Consider the following 23,253-nt stretch of genomic DNA (forward strand, 5'->3'; position numbering starts at 1 on the left):
TCTCCAGCTTGTATAATGGTATATACGTCCAAATCATGTTGTTTATCGAGTTATTGGCAATCGATCACTGTGTAGTGTGACGAGCCAGAGTCGCGGGACCTATAGCGAGCGCCGGAAGTACTACGGTCGTCTAGGACAACCTCTATTCAACATCCTGTTTGGCGATTGCGCCGATCGGCCACCAGATGGCGCTCCTGAACCGCCAGAGAGCTCAGTGGGTGCTGCTGCTGGATCTCAGGCCAGCGGAGGGGACATATGAATCCGATCGCAGATTTTTGAAATATTGATATAAGGACGCTGTACAGCGTCCCCCGGCAACTTGAGCATGGCCAGCAATGATGTGAAAAGACGTTTCATGGCAGTCAAAGTGTTAAAGTGGAGATGAAGCAGTGAGCAATGTGATCCTAGTTTGTTTGTTGTGTACCTTGTGTAAGACAGGGTTCTATAATCAAATGTGAAATCTATCTTATTTGTCTGAAAAATATAATATAATATCCCTGTTTTCAACATGGGCGCCGCCATTTTGTTGCTGACGTCATGGCTGACGTCATACCGTGGCTTGGGTGTATACACTCTGGTTAGCTGCCTATATTGAATGGGTCGGTCAGCAAATAAAATGTTGCCTACAAAACAACGGGACCGCGGTGGTTCTGTTTGTATTGCTCCTGGCTGTTCAAACTAATTTTACCATGTGAGAGAGAGGAAAGTTGGTTAATTTCCACAAACTACCAGTGAAAAAAACAGTGTTGTTGACATGTTGGCTCGGGCTGCCTGCACCCAGACGGCGCGACCAGCCTGTTGGACAGGGAAGGAGGATCTGCAGCGAACACTTCATTGCCTCGGATTATGTTGTTGGGGTGGGATGTTTGTCCAGAAGACCACTAATCAGCTGAAGCCGGACGCGGTTCCCTCGGTCTTCGACAGACAGACCGGCGTTAGCTCTCGGGAGCTAGTTGGCACCAGCCGGGGCCAGGCGTTAGCTCTCGCTAGCTAGCGTTAGCAACCGGAGCGTCGCGGAGCATTCAGCCTGCTGGCTACCTAGACCCACTTCAACCAGCGTCGCGGAGCATTCAGCCTGCTGGCTACCTAGACCCACTTCAACCAGCGTCGCGGAGCATTCAGCCTGCTGGCTACACAATCAAGCTGTGTAGCCAGCAGGCTGAATGCTCCGCGACGCTCCGGTTGCTAACGCTAGCTAGCGAGAGCTAACGCCGGGCCCCGAGAGCTAACGCCGGTCTGTCTGTCGAAGACCGAGGGAACCGCGTCCGGCTTCAGCTGATTAGTGGTCTTCTGGACAAACATCCCACCCCAACAACATAATCCGAGGCAATGAAGTGTTCGCTGCAGATCCTCCTTCCCTGTACAACAGGCTGGTCGCGCCGTCTGGGTGCAGGCAGCCCGAGCCAACATGTCAACAACACTGTTTTTTTCACTGGTAGTTTGTGGAAATTAACCAACTTTCCTCTCTCTCACATGGTAAAATTAGTTTGAACAGCCAGGAGCAATACAAACAGAACCACCGCGGTCCCGTTGTTTTGTAGGCAACATTTTATTTGCTGACCGACCCATTCAATATAGGCAGCTAACCAGAGTGTATACACCCAAGCCACGGTATGACGTCAGCAACAAAATGGCCGCGCCCATAATGCTAAATGCTTCAGAAATGTACACAACAAATCGTTTTTTCTTAGAAACTGCTTATTTTTATAACGTGACTTCTTCTGTGGCTTATCTAAATACTAATGTGATGCTATGAATATGTATTTATGCTCACTGCTTCATTTCCACTTTAAGGGAGCCTACTTGTAGAGCCTACTGTCCTGACTGTGACTATATACCCTACTGTTGTGGTTGTTGTGCCAGGCAGGGAGGCTGTGTGCTGGAGAGCGTGAATGCAAGTCTTGTGGCTAGCTTCTGATTGATGGCGAGCTAGCACCCCTTTCCCATTACTTTGAACCATGAACTAAACGGCTTGTTATCATACAAACAAGGGACTAAACACGTTTTGCAATTATGCCACAACAACAATGGACAGTCTCCTCCCCACCGTTTGTATATATTTTTTACCACCCACCCACCCCCTCCTAATGTACAGTCTCCTCCTCATCATATGTATATATTTACTGTTAGGATCTCTGGGTAACAGTACTGTATATTTGCTTATCATATATGTGACAAATGTAACAGTACTATACCTGTAAGTCAAGTATGTCCCCATGTCATAAATGTCATGATGTCATGTATGTTGTGTATGTCATAAATGTCACTATGAATTGAAAATGGGGGACCCTGATTATGTAAACAAGACAAACATCTTTCTCTGGTCTGCATCCCCTTAACAATTGTGTGTATTGCTACTGGATTTACCAGATCCAGAGTGAATGAATGAAAACTTTATTTAATACAAAAGACCCTCTTCTTGGGACCAAGTAAGGTTGTCGATAATCCAATGTACAGTTACCCCACCCCGCCTACCCAACCACCTCCAATGTACCACCCCACCTACCCAACCTCCTCCAATGTATATACTCTCTTTTTTAGACTATTTTTGTATCACAAACAATACTGTATTTGTAAATCTGGTATGTCATAAATGTATAGATGTAGCAGTATTGTCTATCTGTATGTCATGTGTGTCATATATGTTATGATGAATTGAAAATGGGGGACCCTGATGTAAACAAGACAAAAGTATTTCTCTGGTCTGCATCCCCTTAACAATTGTGTGTATTGAGCCGTACTCTTATTATACCCATTCTGCAATTCTGTTAATAAAATGTTCAATCAATCAATCAATATTTAACAGATTGCAGAATGGGTACAATACAGTATGGCTCAATACACACAATTGTTAAGGGGATGCAGACCAGAGAAAGACGTTTGTCTTGTTTACATCATCAGGGTCCCCCATTTTCAATTCATAGTGACATTTATGGCATAGGGACATACTACAGTCTACAGATATATAGTACTGTTACATTTGTGACATATACGATATGCAAATATACAGTAATGTTACCCATATATCCTGACAGAGATTATACATATGGGGAGAAGACTGTACATTAGGAGGGGGTGGGTGGGGGGGAGAAAATATACAGTACTGTTACCCATAGATCCTAACAGAGATTATATACATGATATTAGGGATGCACAGATATGAAAATTGGCCGCCAATACCGATAGTTCAACTAACACTATCGGCCGATACCGATATTTGTATATAAGTATTTGTAATTTTTTTTTATTTATTTTTTTTAATTTTAATTTTTTAATGAAACTACTGTATATTTTTATGTGTATGTTTGTATTTGTAGGCCTCTTTACTTACTTAAAAAAAGGAAACATCAAGAAATATGTTTATGGTATCACTATCTCTCTCCCAGTATCGTCTTGCGGCCTGCAGAGGGATACTATTTTCTCAACCAGAGCTTTCAACCAATGCAATGGAACCATTCTGGCGGCCTGCAGCGGGATACCATTCTCTCAACCAGAGCTTTCAACCAATGCAATGGAACCATTTTGATTGACAGTCGATTCGGCCAATTACGCCACACCGCTAGCACCCACCTCCTGCTGTCCTTACCACCAATCGGCAAGCGTTTATTCATTTTCTACTTTCGGGCATGCCGCCATTGTTCTGTTTGCGAGAGCAGAACACACTTAACGTAGCTACGTTAGCTGCCCGGCCCGCCGACCGGCGCTCCACAGCATGACCAAATGAGACATAATGATTTTACTGCAACAAATGTTATAATAAAACAAAGCCTTTCTATACATTTGTCTGGTTGAAAACTTTATTAACAGATTGCAGAATGTGTAGTTTGGGTACGGAATGAGCAACGGAATGGAACCGAGCTATGAACGGACTAAAGGAGTAATGCCTTGTTTACTGCTATCTTCGGGTAAATAATATGCTTGTTATTGAACGTGTAACACTAACTATATAACGTTAATGCCACAAAACGAATGTTTGTGTCATTTTAACAGCAGATACTTTCTTAAATGCCATCTTCCCGAGAGAGGGTGTTGACGGGGAGTTGTGTTATTAATAGCATTGAACAGCTAACCGAAAGCTAGCGTTAACTATTGTTAAAGGTTTAGCCATAACGTTACCTTGGCTAAAGTTGGGGCTATTCATAATGCAGCAATAATGGCTGCAGACCTGCAAGCAAAGTACAGCAAGTTGGCAAAGGAGTATTCCAACGCAAATCACATTTTCACCAGTAACGTTAGTCTTGCATCTCCCGGTAGCTAATGAACGGACTCGGAGTAATGCCTTGCTGCTATGGGTAATAATAATATGCTGATGTTATTGTCCGTGTAACACTAACTATATAACGTTAATGCCACAAAACGAATGCCTTGTTAATCATAAGTAGTTACTTTGATGCAGTAGCTTGTGTGTGTGTGTGGGGGACGGCGGGCGTTGTGCAGGTAGGTCGCGAGTGAACTTTTTTTTTTTTGCCTTTTGACGCTACACAAATTGATGGGTATTTCTCGGCGACTGCTATCGGCACATTTGAGCTTATCGGCCGATAGGCCGATAGCAGTCAACAAGGCACTTATCGGCCGATACCGATACCCGACCGATATATCGGTGCACCCCTACATGATATGATGGGGAGGAGACTGTACATTAGGAGGGGGTGGGTGGGAGAGAAATATACAGTAGTTACCCATAGATCCTAACAGAGATTATATACATATGATGGGGAGGAGACCATACATTAGGAGGGGATGGTAGAAAAAAGATATACGGTGGGGAGAGAATATACGGACGGGAGGAGACTGTCTACAGATACACCTGTGTGATGTTGCTACAGAGTTAAGCTAATACACTTATACTCACAACCACAGCAGGGGACTCACGTATTGTACTGTGAAGTAACACGACAATGACAAAAGTGTTGTTTCTGTTTTTGACATAGTTGCGGCACACGGAACAAGTTAACAACTCACCACTACAGCCCCCAGTAGCGCTGCCTAGCCAGTCTCTTCAAACGCCCTCTCCTCTCTAAACTTTCTTTTGTTAGGTGGTCCCGCTCATCCTTTTCATCCGAGAACCCCGCGGTGGGTTCTCTTTTTAGTGGCCGGCTTACTCCTTCCATTTAACCGACGCTATTAAGCTAACGTTAGCTAATCGGTATAGCAGCGAGTGCAAGCAGCGTGGTGGCTGTGACGTAGGTCAACAAGCAAGAGTTGACGCGCGAGGCTGCAAAAAAGGCGACTCGTTAAACCAAAACACACGCAGTTTTTAATTATTTTACATGACTATCTTGTTACCCTGCCATGTGGTGGACAGACTTCTCAGACCTCGCAAATGTGTCACTCGCCCAATAGACTGCAGCTGCAACCGCGGAGCGAGCCTCCGGAGCGAGCAGCGTCCTGTCTCTCGAGTCGCTGAGTGATGACTCTGCTTGGCGCGGCGCGATTTTTTTTCTTCATATTTGGCGCCTCCGATTGGCTCAATTTTGTTTAAATGTGTATGCATCTACAAATCATATTATACCAGGTAGCCAATTCCGTCAGACCGCGAATCAAATGGACGGATCTCCCCAATCAAATTGACGGAAATCCGTCTGGAGACGGAATGCTTTAATGCATGTCTACCTGTGGTGTGTGGAGGTGTGGTGTGTGGAGGTGGAGCAGCTCTACCTGTGGTGTGGTGTGTGGAGGTGGAGCAGCTCTACCTGAGGTGTGGTGTGTGGAGGTGGAGCAGCTCTACCTGTGGTGTGTGGAGGTGTGGTGTGTGGAGGTGGAGCAGCTCTACCTGTGGTGTGGTGTGTGGAGGTGGAGCAGCTCTACCTGAGGTGTGGTGTGTGGAGGTGTGGTGTGTGGAGGTGGAGCAGCTCTACCTGTGGTGTGTGGAGGTGTGGTGTGTGGAGGTGGAGCAGCTCTACCTGTGGTGTGGTGTGTGGAGCAGCTCTGCCTGTGGTGTGTGGAGGTGTGGTGTGTGCAGGTGGAGCAGCTCTACCTGTGGTGTGTCGAGGTGTGGTGTGTGGAGGTGGAGCAGCTCTACCTGTGGTGTGTGGAGGTGTGGTGTGTGGAGGTGGAGCAGCTCTACCTGTGGTGTGTGGAGGTGGAGCAGCTCTACCTGTGGTGTGGTGTGTGGAGGTGGAGCAGCTCTACCTGTGGTGTGTGGAGGTGTGGTGTGTGGAGGTGGAGCAGCTCTACCTGTGGTGTGTGGAGGTGGAGCAGCTCTGCCTGTGGTGTGTGGAGGTGTGGTGTGTGGAGGTGGAGCAGCTCTGCCTGTGGTGTGTGGAGGTGTGGTGTGTGGAGGTGGAGCAGCTCTACCTGTGGTGTGTGGTGTGTGGAGCAGCTCTACCTGTGGTGTGTGGAGGTGGAGCAGCTCTACCTGTGGTGTGTGGAGGTGGAGCAGCTCTACCTGTGGTGGGGTGAACGAAGGTGAAACAGGCCTGGGGCTCGGCCAGCTGGTGGAAGTTGTGCAGGCGCACCACGTAGGGCGTCTCGAAGTGGCACTCGGGGTCCTTGTCGCGCTCCCGACAGCCACGCACCTCATTGTAGAGCTTGGAGGAGGACAGGGGAGCCAGGAAGGAAGTGTAGGAGCAGGGGATGCTCACGCCACCGTCTGGGAGAACAACACATGACACGAAGAAGAAGAGAAAGGCCGCAGAGTAAAAAGACACAGGATGAGTCAGAAGCGTGGAAGGCATCGAGCTTCAACATGAAGCATCTTCACCTACGTAGCTCGGATGAAGGGCTCGACATTAACCGGTTAAGCCCTAGCCATATTTACTAGGGATGCCCCGATCGATCGGCCACCGATCGTTATCGGCCGATAATCAGTATAAATATGCGATCGGTGATAATGCTTTATTTTCGCAGATCGTCAAAACCGATCGATGACACGGAAAACATGATCCAATTCTCTGCGAAGTTCTCACCTGCTCTTCTCTCCACAGTGCTGCTTGCAGTGTACGGCTCCTCCTTCTCCTCCAGCCCCTCCCGCACCCATTGTTTACATGGGTGCAGGAGGGGCTGGAGGAGAAGGAGGAGCCTCGGGCAACAGTCTGCTCTAGTAGTGCATGCGACGTGAGCTAACGTTGGCTAACTACCGAGCCGTTGGCTACCTGAATGAATGAATGAATGAATGAATGAATGAATGAATGAATGAATGAATGAATGAATGAATGAATGAATGAATGGAAAACTTTATTTAACAGATTGCAGAATGGGTACAATACAGTACGGCTCAATACATACAATTGTTAAGGGGATGCAGACCTGAGAAAGACGTTTGTCTTGTTTCCATCAGGGTCCCCCATTTAAACTAAATGACCCAGTGACTACATGAGGCATTGTTAACGGTATCTAGCCGGCTAGCTACTGATAGCTCCTGATATCAACAAATGCTCCAGCAAGTCTAGTAGTGCATGATAGCTCACGTTGGCTCACGTTAGCGCACGATAGCTCACTGTTCAAAACGAAACGTCCCATTAAACTACCGTACTTTCTGGACTATAAGCCGCGGCTTTTTTCCCCATTTTTTTACCCTGCGGCTTATATAACGGTGCGGCTTATATGTGACTCGACGTGACCAAACTCGAAAATGTAAACATCTAAATATTGCTTTTTTGACTGCATTGAAAGGTTATTTATCTGTTCCCTTATTTGCTAAACTTAATACAACTTGTAAATGAGTTAATGCTTGTTATTTGTCAGACAGTATTGTGTCCCAAAGCTAATTACATATGGTAATTAAACATTAAAACACCTGCGGCTTATAGTCCAGTGCGGCTTATATATGTACACATCATTCAATTTAGCTGCTGCGGCTTATAGTCAGGTGCGGCTTATAGTGCGAAAAGTACGGTAAATAGTTCACTGAGGCGTTGTCTTAACGTTATCTAGCAGTAGCTACAGATAGCTCCTGATATCAATGTCTTATAACACTGATTCGATGCGTATTCGAGCTGAGGGCATGCTGAATGTGATCAATAGGGTCCAGCTGCAGCTCCGGAGATTCCTGGCCGTAGCTGGAGGCTACTCGAGTACACACAGACAGTGGAGCTGTTTGCAGATAGCGAGCATTTTGACTTGTTGCGTGGTGGTGTTGTGTCGCAGAGAATACAACTACAAGTATGATTATATAATATATATATTTTATAAAAAAATATATATATATATATAAAATAGATTTTTTATTATTTTTTACTTTTTATCAAAAACTATCGATATCGGATCGGTATCGTCCGATATGGCTCAAGACGATCGTGGCAAAAAACGTGATCGGGGCATCCCTAATATTTACACACCCAAGTAAATGGAAGATTGCTCCACTTCTACAAGGGCCATTTGCATGTTCTTGGTATCTAAATTATGTTTCCCCCCCCCCCCCCCATCTTTGACAGTGAATAACACCATGCTGACAATGACCAAAAGCTGAAAGATGCCACTGAGGTCATTCAGCAACTTCTTCAGATCAAGTATAGTAAATCGCTAAGCAAATTAACAAAAGGCAGATCATTTACATTTTTTTTTGTAGATACAGTACAGTATTTTGCCATCCCGACATGCAATATGAATGTAGAATATAAAATGCAAGGCCTATGAATGGCTTTATAGGGTCATGTGAGGAATCATTTGAAAGCCGTCGGATGCCACTGTTAAATCTCAATGTAGTACCACCAGGTGCCGGATAGAGGGCAGCAAAGACCACAAATTAAATCTAGTGCAAGTAGTTACTTTTGTATAATGACGATAGCGGAGTCAAAAATCTATATACGTTGTATTTTATGGCAATAACGTAGAGGTTTGTTCGACCCGTGAGATATAAACACGATAATCACACCAATGCTTGTGAGAAAAAATATTTTGTTGTCAGCTGGTGTGAGCTGGGTAGTGTAGTTTTATGAAATGTAAACGTGCATTGAAAGCCCTGGGTCTCCTCTTTCTCAGGACTATGATTTCACGAGTGCTTCCTGTTCTACTGTCTAAATTATCCGTTTTCCGATGCAATGTGCAGAGAAAAGAAGGACCTGGAGCTACCTTACTCATCCGATTAACTCAAGGACTAGCCTCCAGAGCACATGTGGGCAAACACCACTTCCAGTTGCTGGGCTGGCTCCCTCTGGAAGCCAGGTCCGTTCAACTTCAGCTCAACATAGTTCACAACATTTATAATAATAGGGCCCCCTCTTATCTTACAAATTATTTTCAGGGGAACAGGGACATGCATACCCATAACACCAGAGCCAGCATTGCTGACCTGCGTATTCCAAGGTTCAAAACTAATATGAGCAAATGTTCTTTTAAATTCTGGGGAGCCACAAATTGGAATTTGCTACCTTCACAGCTAAAATGCATCAGTAGCCGGCACAACTTTAAGAAAAAAGTTAAATCTTGGCTCCTCGACAATGTCCAAAACTAGATTTTAAAATGCATGAAAATGGTGTCTGATACATTGTTGCCTGTGGCTATGTTTGTACTGCTTTTAAAATGTTCATGTCTATGTAGTTTCAAGTTTCTTTAATAGTTGTCATACAGAAGTACAGAATACTTTCATACAAAATGCTTCTTACTGTTACGCTCCAGAGACTGTGCTAGACAAGATAGTATCAAATAACATAGTATAGCATGTAATTTAGAAGAAGAAAATGAGGTCACAGTGTTCGGTATAGACATATGTACAATGTTCTGAGTTACCATATAATATACAATACTATGCAGTGTACTAATGTACAGTACTATATAGTGCAAAGCAGAAATGGGATGAGGTACAATTTAGGTACAATTTACAGTAAGGTGTACGAGTTGTAGTGCAATCCTTCATCAATAAATATAAAGTGTGGGGAGTGGGTGCTACAGTGTGTTTGTTTAAAGTGGGTGTGTGCTATAAAGTGTGTGGAGTGGGTGCTACAGTGTGTTTGTTTAAAGTGAGTGTGTGCATGTGGATGTGTGTGCTATGTGCGTTTGGTGGTTGTTGTTGTGTAGTGTTCATTGTTCGTTTAGCAGCCTGATGGCCTGGGGATAGAAGCTTCTTCTGAGTCTTTCTGTGCTCGCCTTGAGACTCCGGTATCGCTTGCCTGACCGCAGCAGTTCAAAGAGGCAGTTGTTCGGGTGACTGGAGTCTTTAATGATTCTCTTAGCCTTGCCCGTGCAACGCTTGTTGTAAATGTTCTGGAGGGTGGGGAGCCCCCCTCCAATTGTGCGTTCGGCTGAACGTGTCACTCTTTGTAGTCTGCTTCGGTCTTGTGCAGTGCTATTCCCAAACCAGGAGGTGATGTTGCCAGTCAAGATGCTCTCTATTGTACATGAGTAGAAGTTCTTAAGGATCTTCTGACTGACTTGGAACTTCCTTAGGCGCCTGAGGAAGTAGAGGCGTTGTCGTGCCTTCTTCACAACACTGTCAATGTGTGTGGTCCATGTCAAGTCCTCGGATATGTAGGCTCCGAGGTACTTAAAGCTGTTGACTCTCTCAACCGGTGCCCCGTCGATGCTGAGGGGGCTGTAGTCCTTGACCCCCGACCTCCTGAAGTCCACAATCATCTCCTTTGTTTTGCTGACGTTCAGGGAGAGGCTGTTTTCCTGGCACCATCCCGCCAGGACCTTGACCTCTTCCAGGTAGGCCCTCTCGTCGTTGGCAGAGATCAGGCCCACCACCACTGTGTCGTCAGCAAATTTGATGATTGTATTGCTACTCCGCTGAGCCACACAGTCGTGTGTGTACAGGGAGTAGAGGAGGGGACTCAGAACACAGCCCTGGGGGGCCCCTATGTTGAGGGTGATGGATGAGGAGGTGCAGTTGCCTGCTCTCACCACCTGGGGTCTGCCAGTCAGGAAGTCCAAGACCCACTGGCAGAGGTCATAGTTCAAGCCCAGGTCCCTGAGCTTGGCTATGAGTATGGAGGGGACTATGGTATGTAGTTTGTCAAATTGTTATTTATGGTCCTGTTTTGTATTGCTTGTCTGTCTGAGACCAAGGACCACAATGGAAATAAGTCTTGACTTTTTTGTGTAGCATCCTTGACGTTTTTCTGGAATCTTGTATCTTTAAAAAATGTCTAATCAAATCAAATCAAATACCTTTGATAAAGCGCTGCGTCCCTTTGATAAAGCGCTGCGTCCCTTTGATAAAGCGCTGCGTCCCTTTGATAAAACGCTCCGTCCCTTTGATAAAGCGCTCCGTCCCTCTGATAAAGCACTCTGTCCCTTTGATAAAGCACTGTCCCTTTGATAAAGCGCTCCGTCCCTTTGATAAAGCACTCTGTCCCTTTGATAAAGCACTGCGTACCTTTGATAAAGCGCTGCGTCCCTTTGATAAAGCGCTGCGTCCCTTTGATAACGCGCTGCATACCTATGATAAAGCGCTCTGTACCTTTGATAAAGCGCTGCGTACCTTTGATAAAGCGCTGCGTCCCTTTGATAAAGCGCTGCGTCCCTTTGATAAAGCGCTGCGTACCTTTGATAAAGCGCTGCGTACCTTTGATAAAGCGCTGCGTACCTTTGATAAAGCGCTGCGTACCTTTGATAAAGCGCTGTGTACCTTTGATAAAGCGCTGCGCTCCGTCCAGGCACTCCGGGGACAGCTCGTTGTCACCGAACGACCCCAGCAGCTCGCTGATGATGATGTCCGCCTTTTCGGGCGCCGTCCACTCTCGCATGTCACATGACACCACCGTCACCTGGTCGCCCCACTCCTCAAAGCGCCAGTTCTCCAGCCTGTGGGAGGACGGATCACAGGTGAGACAGAGTTCATAGGCCTCGTCTCTTGACGTTTCTCACCGCATACATTTTCCAGCTACGTCCAGCAACTCTATAGCTCGCCCTGTTGGTTGGTTGTGTCCCCTCCCTCTAGCAACGGTCTTTGACCTAGGAGGCTGAAATGTGGCGTGGAGGTCAAATGTGTGTGTGTGTGTATGAGAATGTATGCACACATGCGTCTACACGGTCACTGGCTGCGGATTCATGCTAGTTTTTTTCCAAACTCCAGTTCCCAGACATCAAAATGAAATTCAACAAATTCACTTTTAAATGCTGTTTTTTTATAGAAAAAAATCCGACAAAGTTACTTAAAAAAATAAAAATAACATTCTTGATTCAGATTTTTTTTTATCATGGATGAACAACACTTTCAATGTGAATGGTTGATTTGAATTTCAAGGACTTTTTAAGCACCTTGTTTAAAAAAATGGCTGTTTAAGGAATTCCAGGCCTCGACTTTTTTTGGTAAAAAAATCAAGCACTTTAAGCACTTCAAGGACCTTGTGCGAACCCCGTCTATCTACATCTCCATAAACAACTGCAAATCCTCCACAGCCCCAGTCACTCATGGTGTCCCCCAAGGTTCAGTGCTTGGCCCCCTACTCTTCATCCTGTACATACTCCCCCTTGGGACAAATTCTCCACTGCCATGTCCTCCGTTTCCACCGTTAAGCTAACGACACCCACTCCACCTCACCTCCAAGTCCATCACCTGAACCACCCAACTCCACCTCACCTCCAAGTCCATCACCTGCACCACCCAACTCCACCTCACCTCCAAGTCCATCACCTGAACCACCCAACTCCACCTCACCTCCAAGTCCATCACCTGAACCACCCAACTCCACCTCACCTCCAAGTCCAACACCTGAACCACCCAACTCCACCTCACCTCCAAGTCCATCACCTGAACCACCCAACTCCACCTCACCTCCAAGTCCATCACCTGAACCACCCAACTCCACCTCACCTCCAAGTCCATCACCTGAACCACCCAACTCCACCTCACCTCCAAGTCCATCACCTGAACCACCCAACTCCACCTCACCTCCAAGTCCATCACCTGCACCACCCAACTCCACCTCACCTCCAAGTCCACCACCCACTCCACATCACCTCCAAGTCCATCACCTGAACCACCCAACTCCACCTCACCTCCAAGTCCATCACCTGAGCCACCCAACTCAACCTCACCTCCAAGTCCATCACCTGAACCACCCAACTCCACCCCTCACCTCCAAGTCCACCACCCACTCCACCTCACCTCCAAGTCCATCACCTGAACCACCCAACCTCACCTCCAAGTCCATCACCTGCACCACCCAACTCCACCTCACCTCCAAGTCCATCACCTGCACCACCCAACTCCACCTCACCTCCAAGTCCATCACCTGAACCACCCAACTCCACCTCATCTCCAAGTCCATCACCTGCACCACCCAACTCCAAGTCCATCACCTGAACCACCCAACTCAACCCCTCACTGCCTGCCTTGCAGGTACAGCCCTAGTGTGAGGGCACAGGTACAGACAGACAGACTCACGTGATGACTGTGTTGGGTTAGTGTGAGGGTACAGACAGACTCACGTGAGGACTGCGTTGGGTTAGTGTGAGGGTACAGACGGGTACAGACAGACTCACGTGAGGACTGCATTGGGTTAGTGTGAGGGTACAGACGGGTACAGACAGACTCACGTGAGGACTGCGTTGGGTTAGTGTGAGGGTACAGACAGACTCACGTGATGACTGCGTTGGGTTAGTGTGAGGGTACAGACGGGTACAGACAGACTCACGTGAGGACTGCGTTGGGTTAGTGTGAGGGTACAGACAGACTCACGTGATGACTGCGTTGGGTTAGTGTGAGTGTACAGACGGGTACAGACAGACTCACGTGAGGACTGCGTTGGGTTAGTGTGAGGGTACAGACGGGTACAGACAGACTCACGTGATGACTGCGTTGGGTTAGTGTGAGGGTACAGACAGGTACAGACAGACTCACGTGATGACTGCATTGGGTTAGTGTGAGGGTACAGACAGACTCACGTGATGACTGCGTTGGGTTAGTGTGAGGGTACAGACAGACTCACGTGAGGACTGCGTTGGGTTAGTGTGAGGGTACAGACAGGTACAGACAGACTCACGTGATGACTGCGTTGGGTTAGTGTGAGGGTACAGACGGGTACAGACAGACTCACGTGATGACTGCGTTGGGTTAGTGTGAGGGTACAGACAGGTACAGACAGACTCACGTGATGACTGCGTTGGGTTAGTGTGAGGGTACAGACAGACTCACGTGATGACTGTGTTGGGTTAGTGTGAGGGTACAGACAGGTACAGACAGACTCACGTGAGGACTGCGTTGGGTTAGTGTGAGGGTACAGACGGGTACAGACAGACTCACGTGATGACTGCGTTGGGGTTTTTCTCCACGGCGTAGATTTTCACCTTCCTTTCCGCCAGTCTGGCAGCGCGCAGGGAGGCGTTGACCAAGGGACCACGCCCTGCACCCAGAACCATCAGAACCCTGTAGAGAGAGAGACCCAGAACCATCAGAACCCTGTAGAGACCCAGAACCATCAGAACCCTGTAGAGAGAGACCCAGAACCATCAGAACCCTTAGAGAGAGAGACCCAGACCCATCAGAACCCTGTAGAGACCCAGAACCATCAGAACCCTGTAGCGAGACCCAGAACCATCAGAACCCTGTAGGGAGAGAGACCCAGAACCATCAGAACCCTGTAGAGCAGGGCTGTACGTTAACTTTTTTTGCACATAGCACTGGTGCTACAGAGGTTGATAGTTTTGTAGCACAGGCCAAAATCTTGTAGCACAAGTATCCATGTGTTATTATTACTATGATACTCTCATATGCTATTTTCAATTAATATCATAAACAACATAAGGAATATTAGCATAATTTTGAGTGGACTGAAGGAATGAGTCAGCGTTAATAGTTTTAAATGCAAATAATTTATTGAAACATAGAAGTGGGGTCGGTTGGGACACACACACACACACACAATGGGGGACCCTGATGTAAACAAGACAAACGTCTTTCTCTGGTCTGCATCCCCTTAACAATTGTGTGTATTGAGCCGTACTGTACCCATTCTGCAATCTGTTAAATAAAGTTTTCATTCATTCATTCACACACACTGTTTCAACTCACCACCCCCGCATCATATTGTAGTCTAGTCTGTCTTCAAACTTCCACTCCTCTCGAAACTTGTTTATATTTGAATATCATCATTATCTGTCCATCCTCAGTTTACTATAATATACTCCTGAGTCCTGACTAGTGACTTCATCGTCTTTCCAAACGCACGCACGCACACACACACAGGGAAGGGGAGAGTGCCCCCCATTTCCCTTTCCACACTGTGTCTGCTGGCTCTGCGCCTCTGATCAGGATTAGCTTGTTAGCTTGCTAACGTTGTAGTGATTGTAATGGTACATAAATGTTAATTTCGGGCGATGTGCGCATAAAGGAATGGCGACGGTGCAAAGCATGTAGATGCATTTGACCCGTTGCGAGAAAGAAAAAACACCACGGACTTATTTCGGGACGTGTAGGCGCACTGCTGTGTTAACGCAGCAGTACTGCGCACCAACCAACCAACGCGCTGCTCTGCTTGCAGATAACGCAGAAGCACGGATAGGGCGGATACGACTTGTCGAGTTGTCACAAGAGTTTTTTCAAAATAAGAGTATCATATGCACCTGAACGTTGCTAGCTTTCGGAGCCTAGCTGGAGCTGCGCGTGGGCAGAAATGAGACCCGCTACAGGATTTTCAAAATAAGAGTATCTATATGAACCGAATCCCTATCGCACCAGTGCTACTGAAGTAAATCCATCCATCGCACAGACAGCTGTTGCTGTAGCACGTGCGATATATATGTCGCACTGTACACCCCTGCTGTAGAGAGACCCAGAACCATCAGAACCCTGTAGAGAGACCCAGAACCATCAGAACCCTGTAGATAGAGAGACCCAGAACCATCAGAACCCTGTAGAGAGAGACCCAGAACCATCAGAACCCTGTAGAGAGAGACCCAGAACCATCAGAACCCTGTAGAGAGAGACCCAGAACCATCAGAACCCTGTAGAGAGAGACCCAGAACCATCAGAACCCTGTAGAGAGAGAGAGACCCAGAACCATCAGAACCCTGTAGAGAGACATAACATTAGTCTATGCTCCATGGCCCAGTTCACACAACTTGAGAAGTTGGCAGTAGTTATCTGCACATCAATGTCCATGGGCTAAAAAGCATCAATCAAAACATTTGGTCTTTAACTCAATCAGCGCCAGACCCAAGGATAGTCGGGTTATCTCGCCGACCGTTCAGCGCCAGACCAGAGTATAGTCAGGTTTTCATCGTTATTTCTTTTATTCGATATTTCCATTCATTACAGGCACACAGACTCGGGGTTAACATGGGGAATCATCCTGAGAATGCCAAAGTGCAATACCGGCCTCATCCTCCCAGGTGGCAGTATCGAGCACCCTTTGAAACCTTATATCTTGGCCTGTGCAATGTTCAAATGTCGCATTGAGAAGCTTCAAATGCCCCCGATGCATCTGTTGTGGTGGATAGGGCTGCAACGATTAGTCGGCATAATCGACGACGTCGATCATAAAAACTCGTCTACGCGGAATTTTTGTGTCGATGCGTCGTATAAAAACAGAGCCGGTAACGTTCATTCAAAACTGCGCAAATGTTAATTTGTAACTGCAATGCACTACACAGGAAGTGCTGGGGCAGTATCATTTCCCTTGTCTGCCATAACTGCATTCTGTGTACTAACAACAAAGAAGAAGAAAGCAGCAGCAAGCACTCTGGAACCGTGACTAGGGATGCCCCCCGGACCCCGGTTTTGAACGGGAACCGGTACTATATTAGAAAATACCGGAGTATTTATAAGCTCTGACGTCCTCGGTACTGCTATCGATACTCTAGAGAAATTATTATTATTATTATTATTATTATTTAAAAGTTGCGAACGATCCTCTCTCTGTCTCTGCACGAGAAGCGAGCCGCAGCCAGCGAGTCAATTATTACACACACTCCTCGCGAGTCGCTCGCTAGTGCTACACATAGACATACGGGTACTACATACGGGTACTCCTTAATGAAAGTGCTCCCCGACGCCCCGTGCTATAGCGCGCTGCACACAGACAGCAGCTCTGCATGCACTGAGTTATATACCGAGTCGTGATCATGGCGGATAGAGCGAAGCGTTCTAAAGTATGGATATACTTTACAAGGGTCAATGCCGACAATGCACGTTGCCACAAGTGCAACAAAACATTTGCCAGTAAGGGTGGCAATACGAGCATATCAATTTATCAAAACATCTGTTGGCAAAACATGATATTAGTGTGCAGAAATGCGCGTATTCGACTGCCTTGCGCGCAGTGTTCCATCTGCATCCACTGCAGCCGTAAGCCAAGATATGGAGTTGCCTAGGCTAATAACGAATTATTACAAATAGGCTAATAAACAAAACAATTGTTTAGCTACAAATACTACAATCTAAACTTTTTATAGATCGTCAAGCTGAGGCGTCAGCCACTATGTCCCAGCCCAGTGAGCCCAGGGCCACCACACATCCTCCCTCTACCTCCCTCCACCACCCAAAGTCCTTTCTCCCTAGCAGCTAGAGGAAGGATGACAGAGGATAGGGTGAACGAGTGTCACAGTTCTGTTAGCCTTTTGCATTTGTTGTTTATTATAAAAAGTCTATAATTCAGAGTCAGACACATTTAAAACATTGTTGCTGCTGTTGCTGAAGAAATTATATTAATTTATTATATTTATTTATAAAGTTATATAAAAGAACATTGCTGCTGCTGTTGCTGAAGAAATTATATTTATTTATAATACTTATTTATAAAGTTGTATTTATAAATAATAAAGCAATGTTGATTCTGTTTCTTAATTAATTGTCTTTTTTTCTTGCAAAAAAATAACCAAAAAGAACCGATAAGAGTATCGATAAAGTACCGAACCGTTAAGCAGTATCGATAGGAGTAGTAGTATCGATAAAATCCTAACGATACCCATCCCTAGTGATGACAGCTACTCGGATCATGGGTACGTTTTAGCTAGTTAGCCATAGTATTGTAAGCTTACATGTTGGAAAACAGAACGTCTCATGGATAATGCTTGCTAAGCGAACCAGGGCTGTACACTGCGACGAGATGATCGCGAATTGCCCCTTTAATTGGCCGTTGCGATTGGTAAATATTATCTGGGGGCGGGCTTGCGTGTAGTGCTTTCAAGCCTTGCATTCGCATTTCACTCCTAAATTATCCAAGGCGTGTGATGACGCGATGACATCACTCACGCGAGCTGAGCAGTGAGCACTCAGCAGGTATGATCAGCGGGAACAATCGACTGAGCACTCACTCTGATAGACTGGCTGACTGTCTGATTAATTTAGCTATGAAGAAAAGTAAAGTTAGTATTGCTTCATATTTTCGACGCGTTCGACCTCCTATAGTGAGCCGAACTGAACTGAACTCAGACACACGGAGAGAGCTGCGGCGTCTGCTGCTCCTCCTCCCTCCCGCACCCGTGGCTGTTGTAAACACTAGTCTCTAGTGGGACACTGGGACCTCGGTGAGCCTGCCAGCCGGCTAGCTACTGATATCAACAAATGCTCCAGCAAGTCTAGTAGTGCATGATAGCTCGCGTTAGCTCACTGTTCAAAACGAAACGTCCCATTAAACTAAATAGCTACAGATAGCTCCTGATATCAATGTCTTATAACACTGAGTCGATGCGTATTCGAGCTGAGGGCACGCTGAATATAGTCAATAGGGTCCAGCTGCAGCGCCGGAGAATCCTGGCCGTAGCTGGAGGCTACAGTATAGGGTCCAGCTGCAGCTCCGGAGAATCCTGGCCGTAGCTGGAGGCTACTCGAGTACACACACAGTGGAGCTGGTTGCATATAGCGAGCATTTTGACTTGTTGCGTGGTGGCGATGTCTCGCAGATAATACAACTACAAGTATGATTATATAATATATATATTTTATAAAAAAAAAATGTATATAAAATAAATCAAAAACAATCGATATAAATAATGGTAAATTGTTATTTAAAATGTTGCCCCTAAAAAATATTTTTTGCCCCTAAATTCTTCATTTAGGGGCAAGTGTGCCCCTAGTGAAAAAGCTTAGCGTACAGCCCTGCGAACGCTATTTCAGTTATTATGTTGAGGCTGCGTGTCCACCAACAAGCTGTAAGTAACGTTAGGTAAACAGCGCCACGCTTACAGCCTACTAGAGCACACTAGAGCTTGGCTAGGCTACCAGTGTTTACAGCTCCGTGAATTAGCACCAAGTGTCGTATTTTTGCAGACTGGAGTATTAATTAGGTATGTTAAGATAGCTAGTGCTAACGTCCACTGTCTGTATAGCGCCATGGTCTCTAGCCAGGCTGCTTTTTTTCTCAGTTGAAAAAAGTTTAACATTTTGGGCTAAGGCGCAGGCAAGACTGCAGAGACAGGGAACGTTAGTGCTAGCTATCTTATATCTGATGATTTATAAGTTTGCTATAGCAATGCAATCACAGGTTTCTTTATGGACGCTGTCATTTGTAAATTGTGTGTTCCTCTGCAGGAGATCAGAGTAAGACACACACACACAGACACAGCAAACAAAAAACCTAGAAGTCTGTGATCTGACTCGTCCTCCTCTCCTCTCGCCTACAGCTGTTGGAGATGGTGGAGCCTAGTGAGTGGATCCACATCACCCTCCTGGACCAGGTTAACAGCCCCATCAGAACCGCGGTGCTGGGGCAGAGGCTGCTACTTTTAAAACATTATTTGTACATTATCTTTACATTTAAACTAAAAATTAAAATAAAATTAAAATAAATCCAACCCTAACTAACCTTACTGTCATGCACATGTCCTAATAAACTAACCTACACTGTAACATGCAACACTTTGATGAACATTGTTACTCAGCTGATAGAGTTGTACCCTTCCTAATGACTTGTCGTACAGAACTTGTAAGTCGCTTTGGATAAAAGCGTCAGCTAAATCAGGGGTGCCCAAAGTCGGGGTCGCGACCTACAGGAGGGTCGCGAGCCGCCGCGGCGGGGGGGTCGCCAGATGATTTCCCAAAAAAAAATAAAAAATTGAATATGTGGTGTTATGATCAGGGCTGAAGTTGAATAAAAGATTGTATTATTTTCAATCTGACATTAAAAAAAACTGAAAATCCATCAAAATCAGTGTTGTTGCTAATCATACTATCATCAGCTAGCCTGTTTTTTTTTTGTTGGTCTTTTTCCCCCTCCATTTTTCCTCCGATTTTCTCCCATCCCAATGTTAGTCGTATGCCAATTCCCAGTCCCTTCCTGGTCGCTGCGCTTTACCCCCCACAGTCAGATCATTTGGGAGAGTGGAGGCTACCACGTGCTTCCTCCGACACACGTCCAGCCAATCACCGCTTCTTTTCACCTGGCAGCGCGGATTCTCATTGAGAGGGCGTAGCGTGTGGGAGGACCACACTATCCCCCTCACGTCCAATCCGCGCTTAGCAGGCGCCCCGACCGAACTGTAGGAGTCGCTGTTTACAACGACCCGGACCCACCCCGCCAGCTTCTCCCACCCTCTGATACAGCCAATTGTATCAGTGCAGACGGCCAGCCAAGCTGGTGACAACCCCGGAGCTGTGAGCTGGATTCGAACAGGCGAACCAAGCTCACAGCTCCGGGGCTGGTGACGAACGCAATCTCCGCTCGACCACCTAACCGCTAGCCTGTTTTTTAACAATAATTTGTGATGCCATCACAAACACTGGCATTTAAAGGGTACAAATAAAAAAATGCCTGCACCAGAATGCAGGAAATTAAGTCTTTGTAACAAGAAATGTCCTGGTGGGTGAAGGATTTGGGGTGCTTTTTCAATGTATGTGATGTATAGAGTGGGGGGAGATGACCACAGCTAAAACGGTGAGATTGAAATGTGCATGGAAGACGGTGATAGAACGGTGGTTCAGGGTTTCACAAGCACACTGCCAGCGAGGGTGTTATGTTTTGAATTCCTTGTAACAAAACATTGATAAGAGCGAGTGTACTGTAGGCCCAGAGCAGGAGGGAGAGAGGTTCATCTTAATGAAACGTGAAATGTGTGTAAAGGTTAAACACGGTTGTCATGACAGCGCGGCACATGACAACCAGAAGGCGGGGCCGTCGTTGTTACGACGAAGGTCTATAAGTCGAACAGTGTTTCCGGGTGTAAGGCAGACCAAGAGCGAGTAGGACTGAGATCACACAGAAGACACTCTCTCCTCTCATCGAGAGAGGGGGGGGGGGGGGGAGAATGCCACATCATCATTCGCTTCGGCTAACGCGAGGAGGGTTAGGCTGACGACCAGGCCTGAACACTATTGGACTGAATAACAAAAGGACGATAGACGAACACACCGAAAGATCATTAGAATAGACTTTAAGGACAATAACATCTGTTAACATCTGAGCTGAGGTTTCTGTTTATCAAATAAACCACGCTTTTCCTTGTAAGGTATTTCACGTTGTCGAAGTGTCGGTTTCTTACGGAGGTGGAGAATTATTATGGTTTGCGGATTGTACTAACGGGGAGAGATAAGGATCTTATCAGCCAGTATCTGAGACGTCAGGACCATTAAAATGACACAACACAGAGGAATTGGATGGAGAGCCAAACAGACGAAGACGTGGTACTGGCCAGATTGATCAGGATCTAACATGGGGGACCCCCAGACCCCCTGCTTAAAAAGTGGCCTGACTGGGGCTTTATTTTGCACTATATTTCCTGGCCTGAATGATTTCCCCAGTCCGGCCCTGGTTAAAAGCCTCCAATGCTCAGTGTGTGTGTGCGTTTGAACGTGTGCATATTTCAACCATACATTTCCATTTATATTTTTTTTTACCTCCTATAATAGTGGGGGTCACGGCTCTCTGACCCCGTTATTTTTGGGTCGCGGCCTGAAAAGTTTGGGAACCCTGGGCTAAATGACTAAATGTAAATGTAAACTTGCACTTTAATTTGTATTATTATTGATTATTGTATGTTATTAAATACATTTGATTAAGCAAGTAGCTTAAGATCCTAATTCAAATGTTTCATGAGTAATTATTTAAATTTGCTATGGGATCATGTTATGTTAACCGTTTCCCGGCCAACCACGGAGATGTCCGTGTTTCGGATCCACCGCTAGAGGGCCATCCACGGACATGTCCGTGGGAAGGTTGTTTTGGCTTTTATTCCATTTGAATAACCTACTCGATGTCACCGAGCAGCACTGCAGAAGTACCCTACTCTTTGAATTCGAAAAAGTGCATTACCGGCCAGATCCTCTAAGGGGCGCCATCTCGATAATGCAGTGTTCCCTGTGGCAGAAGTTGTCTTGTTTTTTCTGGATCTCCAATGTAGTTTTCTGCTAACCTGAAGCTATGCCTATAGCATGTAGCACGGAATACGTTTTGGGACGCAGATTTCCGTGTGCAGTAAAGGAATATATGATCAGCCAATGGACATATCGATCTACCAGATGGCGATCGATAACTGGGAAATCCTTTGGGGGATCCAACCGGCCCACGGTAAGATCTTTTTCACGTAAAATAACACGCTGATCAGGCCTTGTTATGATAGCCATCCACCCGATCAGCGAATGTGGTTACTGAGGCTAACGCGGTTATTGGTAATCAATAATCAGAAACGACGCCCCCCCCCCCCTTCATGCATTCATGGTGGACCATCATACCGATCATATGCAGTTTGATTTTTAACTCTAGCTTCTGTAGTGCCGAAATACCATTGGATTTAACGTTACTAGCTTAGCGCCCTGTATCTCGCCTTCCAGGAAATATACTAGCCCAAATCCCTTATAATTGATGAAAAAATTATTTCTTTAAGACATTTTGAAGGGACGGTTTATGGTGTCAATTGACAATGAGAATGGACAGATAGCAATACTATAAAGTATAGATTTTGCTCTACAAACAGCCTCACGGACTATGCAAGTCTGTTTAGAAATGCTGGCCGTCTAGAGTGATATTAGACGGATCCAAATGGCCCTGAATGTGTTAAGGACTGGACAACAGGGTGACATTCACAGGTCTGCAGACTTGAGCATGTGAGGTAAAACATGTACTGGAGCCCAGAAAAGGAGCCGCGCCCACAGGAAGCAGAGATGGAGGGTGTGACAGAAATAATCGTTAAATTAGTCGACTAATCGAAAAAAATTTCGACAGATTAGTCGACTACCAAAATAATCGTTAGTTGCAGCCCTAGTGGTGGATTATGTTGGCGACACGATGGACACCAATAATTGGACTCGCGATCAGACAATTGGAATATTCTTTTTGGGGTACCTCCTAGTGAAGGTAAGGACTAAATTATATCAATCCTGCTTTGATCAGGTGTAACGTTACTCCACAACGTATGCCGTTGGTGACAATCAAAGCATCAAAAAACTAGCCCCCCTCCTTTCATGCATTCATGATGAAACATAATACCCATTACATA

The 23,253-nt window shown here is 46.1% G+C and overlaps 1 protein-coding gene across 1 annotated transcript in view; it reads right to left on the reverse strand.

Annotated features, from left to right (window-relative positions):
- prmt5 (protein arginine methyltransferase 5) overlaps positions 1–23,253 on the reverse strand; it is a 108,302-nt gene that overhangs the window by 32,487 nt on the left and 52,562 nt on the right. The window contains exons 11-13 of the mRNA XM_084311687.1: positions 14,129–14,251; positions 11,510–11,685; positions 6,389–6,592 (exon numbers count right to left, since the gene is read on the reverse strand). Coding sequence (XP_084167813.1) covers positions 6,389–6,592; positions 11,510–11,685; positions 14,129–14,251 — 503 coding nt within the window. The remainder of the gene's footprint in view (positions 1–6,388; positions 6,593–11,509; positions 11,686–14,128; positions 14,252–23,253) is intronic.

The sequence above is a fragment of the Notolepis coatsorum genome (genome assembly GCF_963971535.1).
Source record: "Notolepis coatsorum genome assembly, chromosome: 4".
Classification (NCBI taxonomy): domain Eukaryota; kingdom Metazoa; phylum Chordata; class Actinopteri; order Aulopiformes; family Paralepididae; genus Notolepis; species Notolepis coatsorum.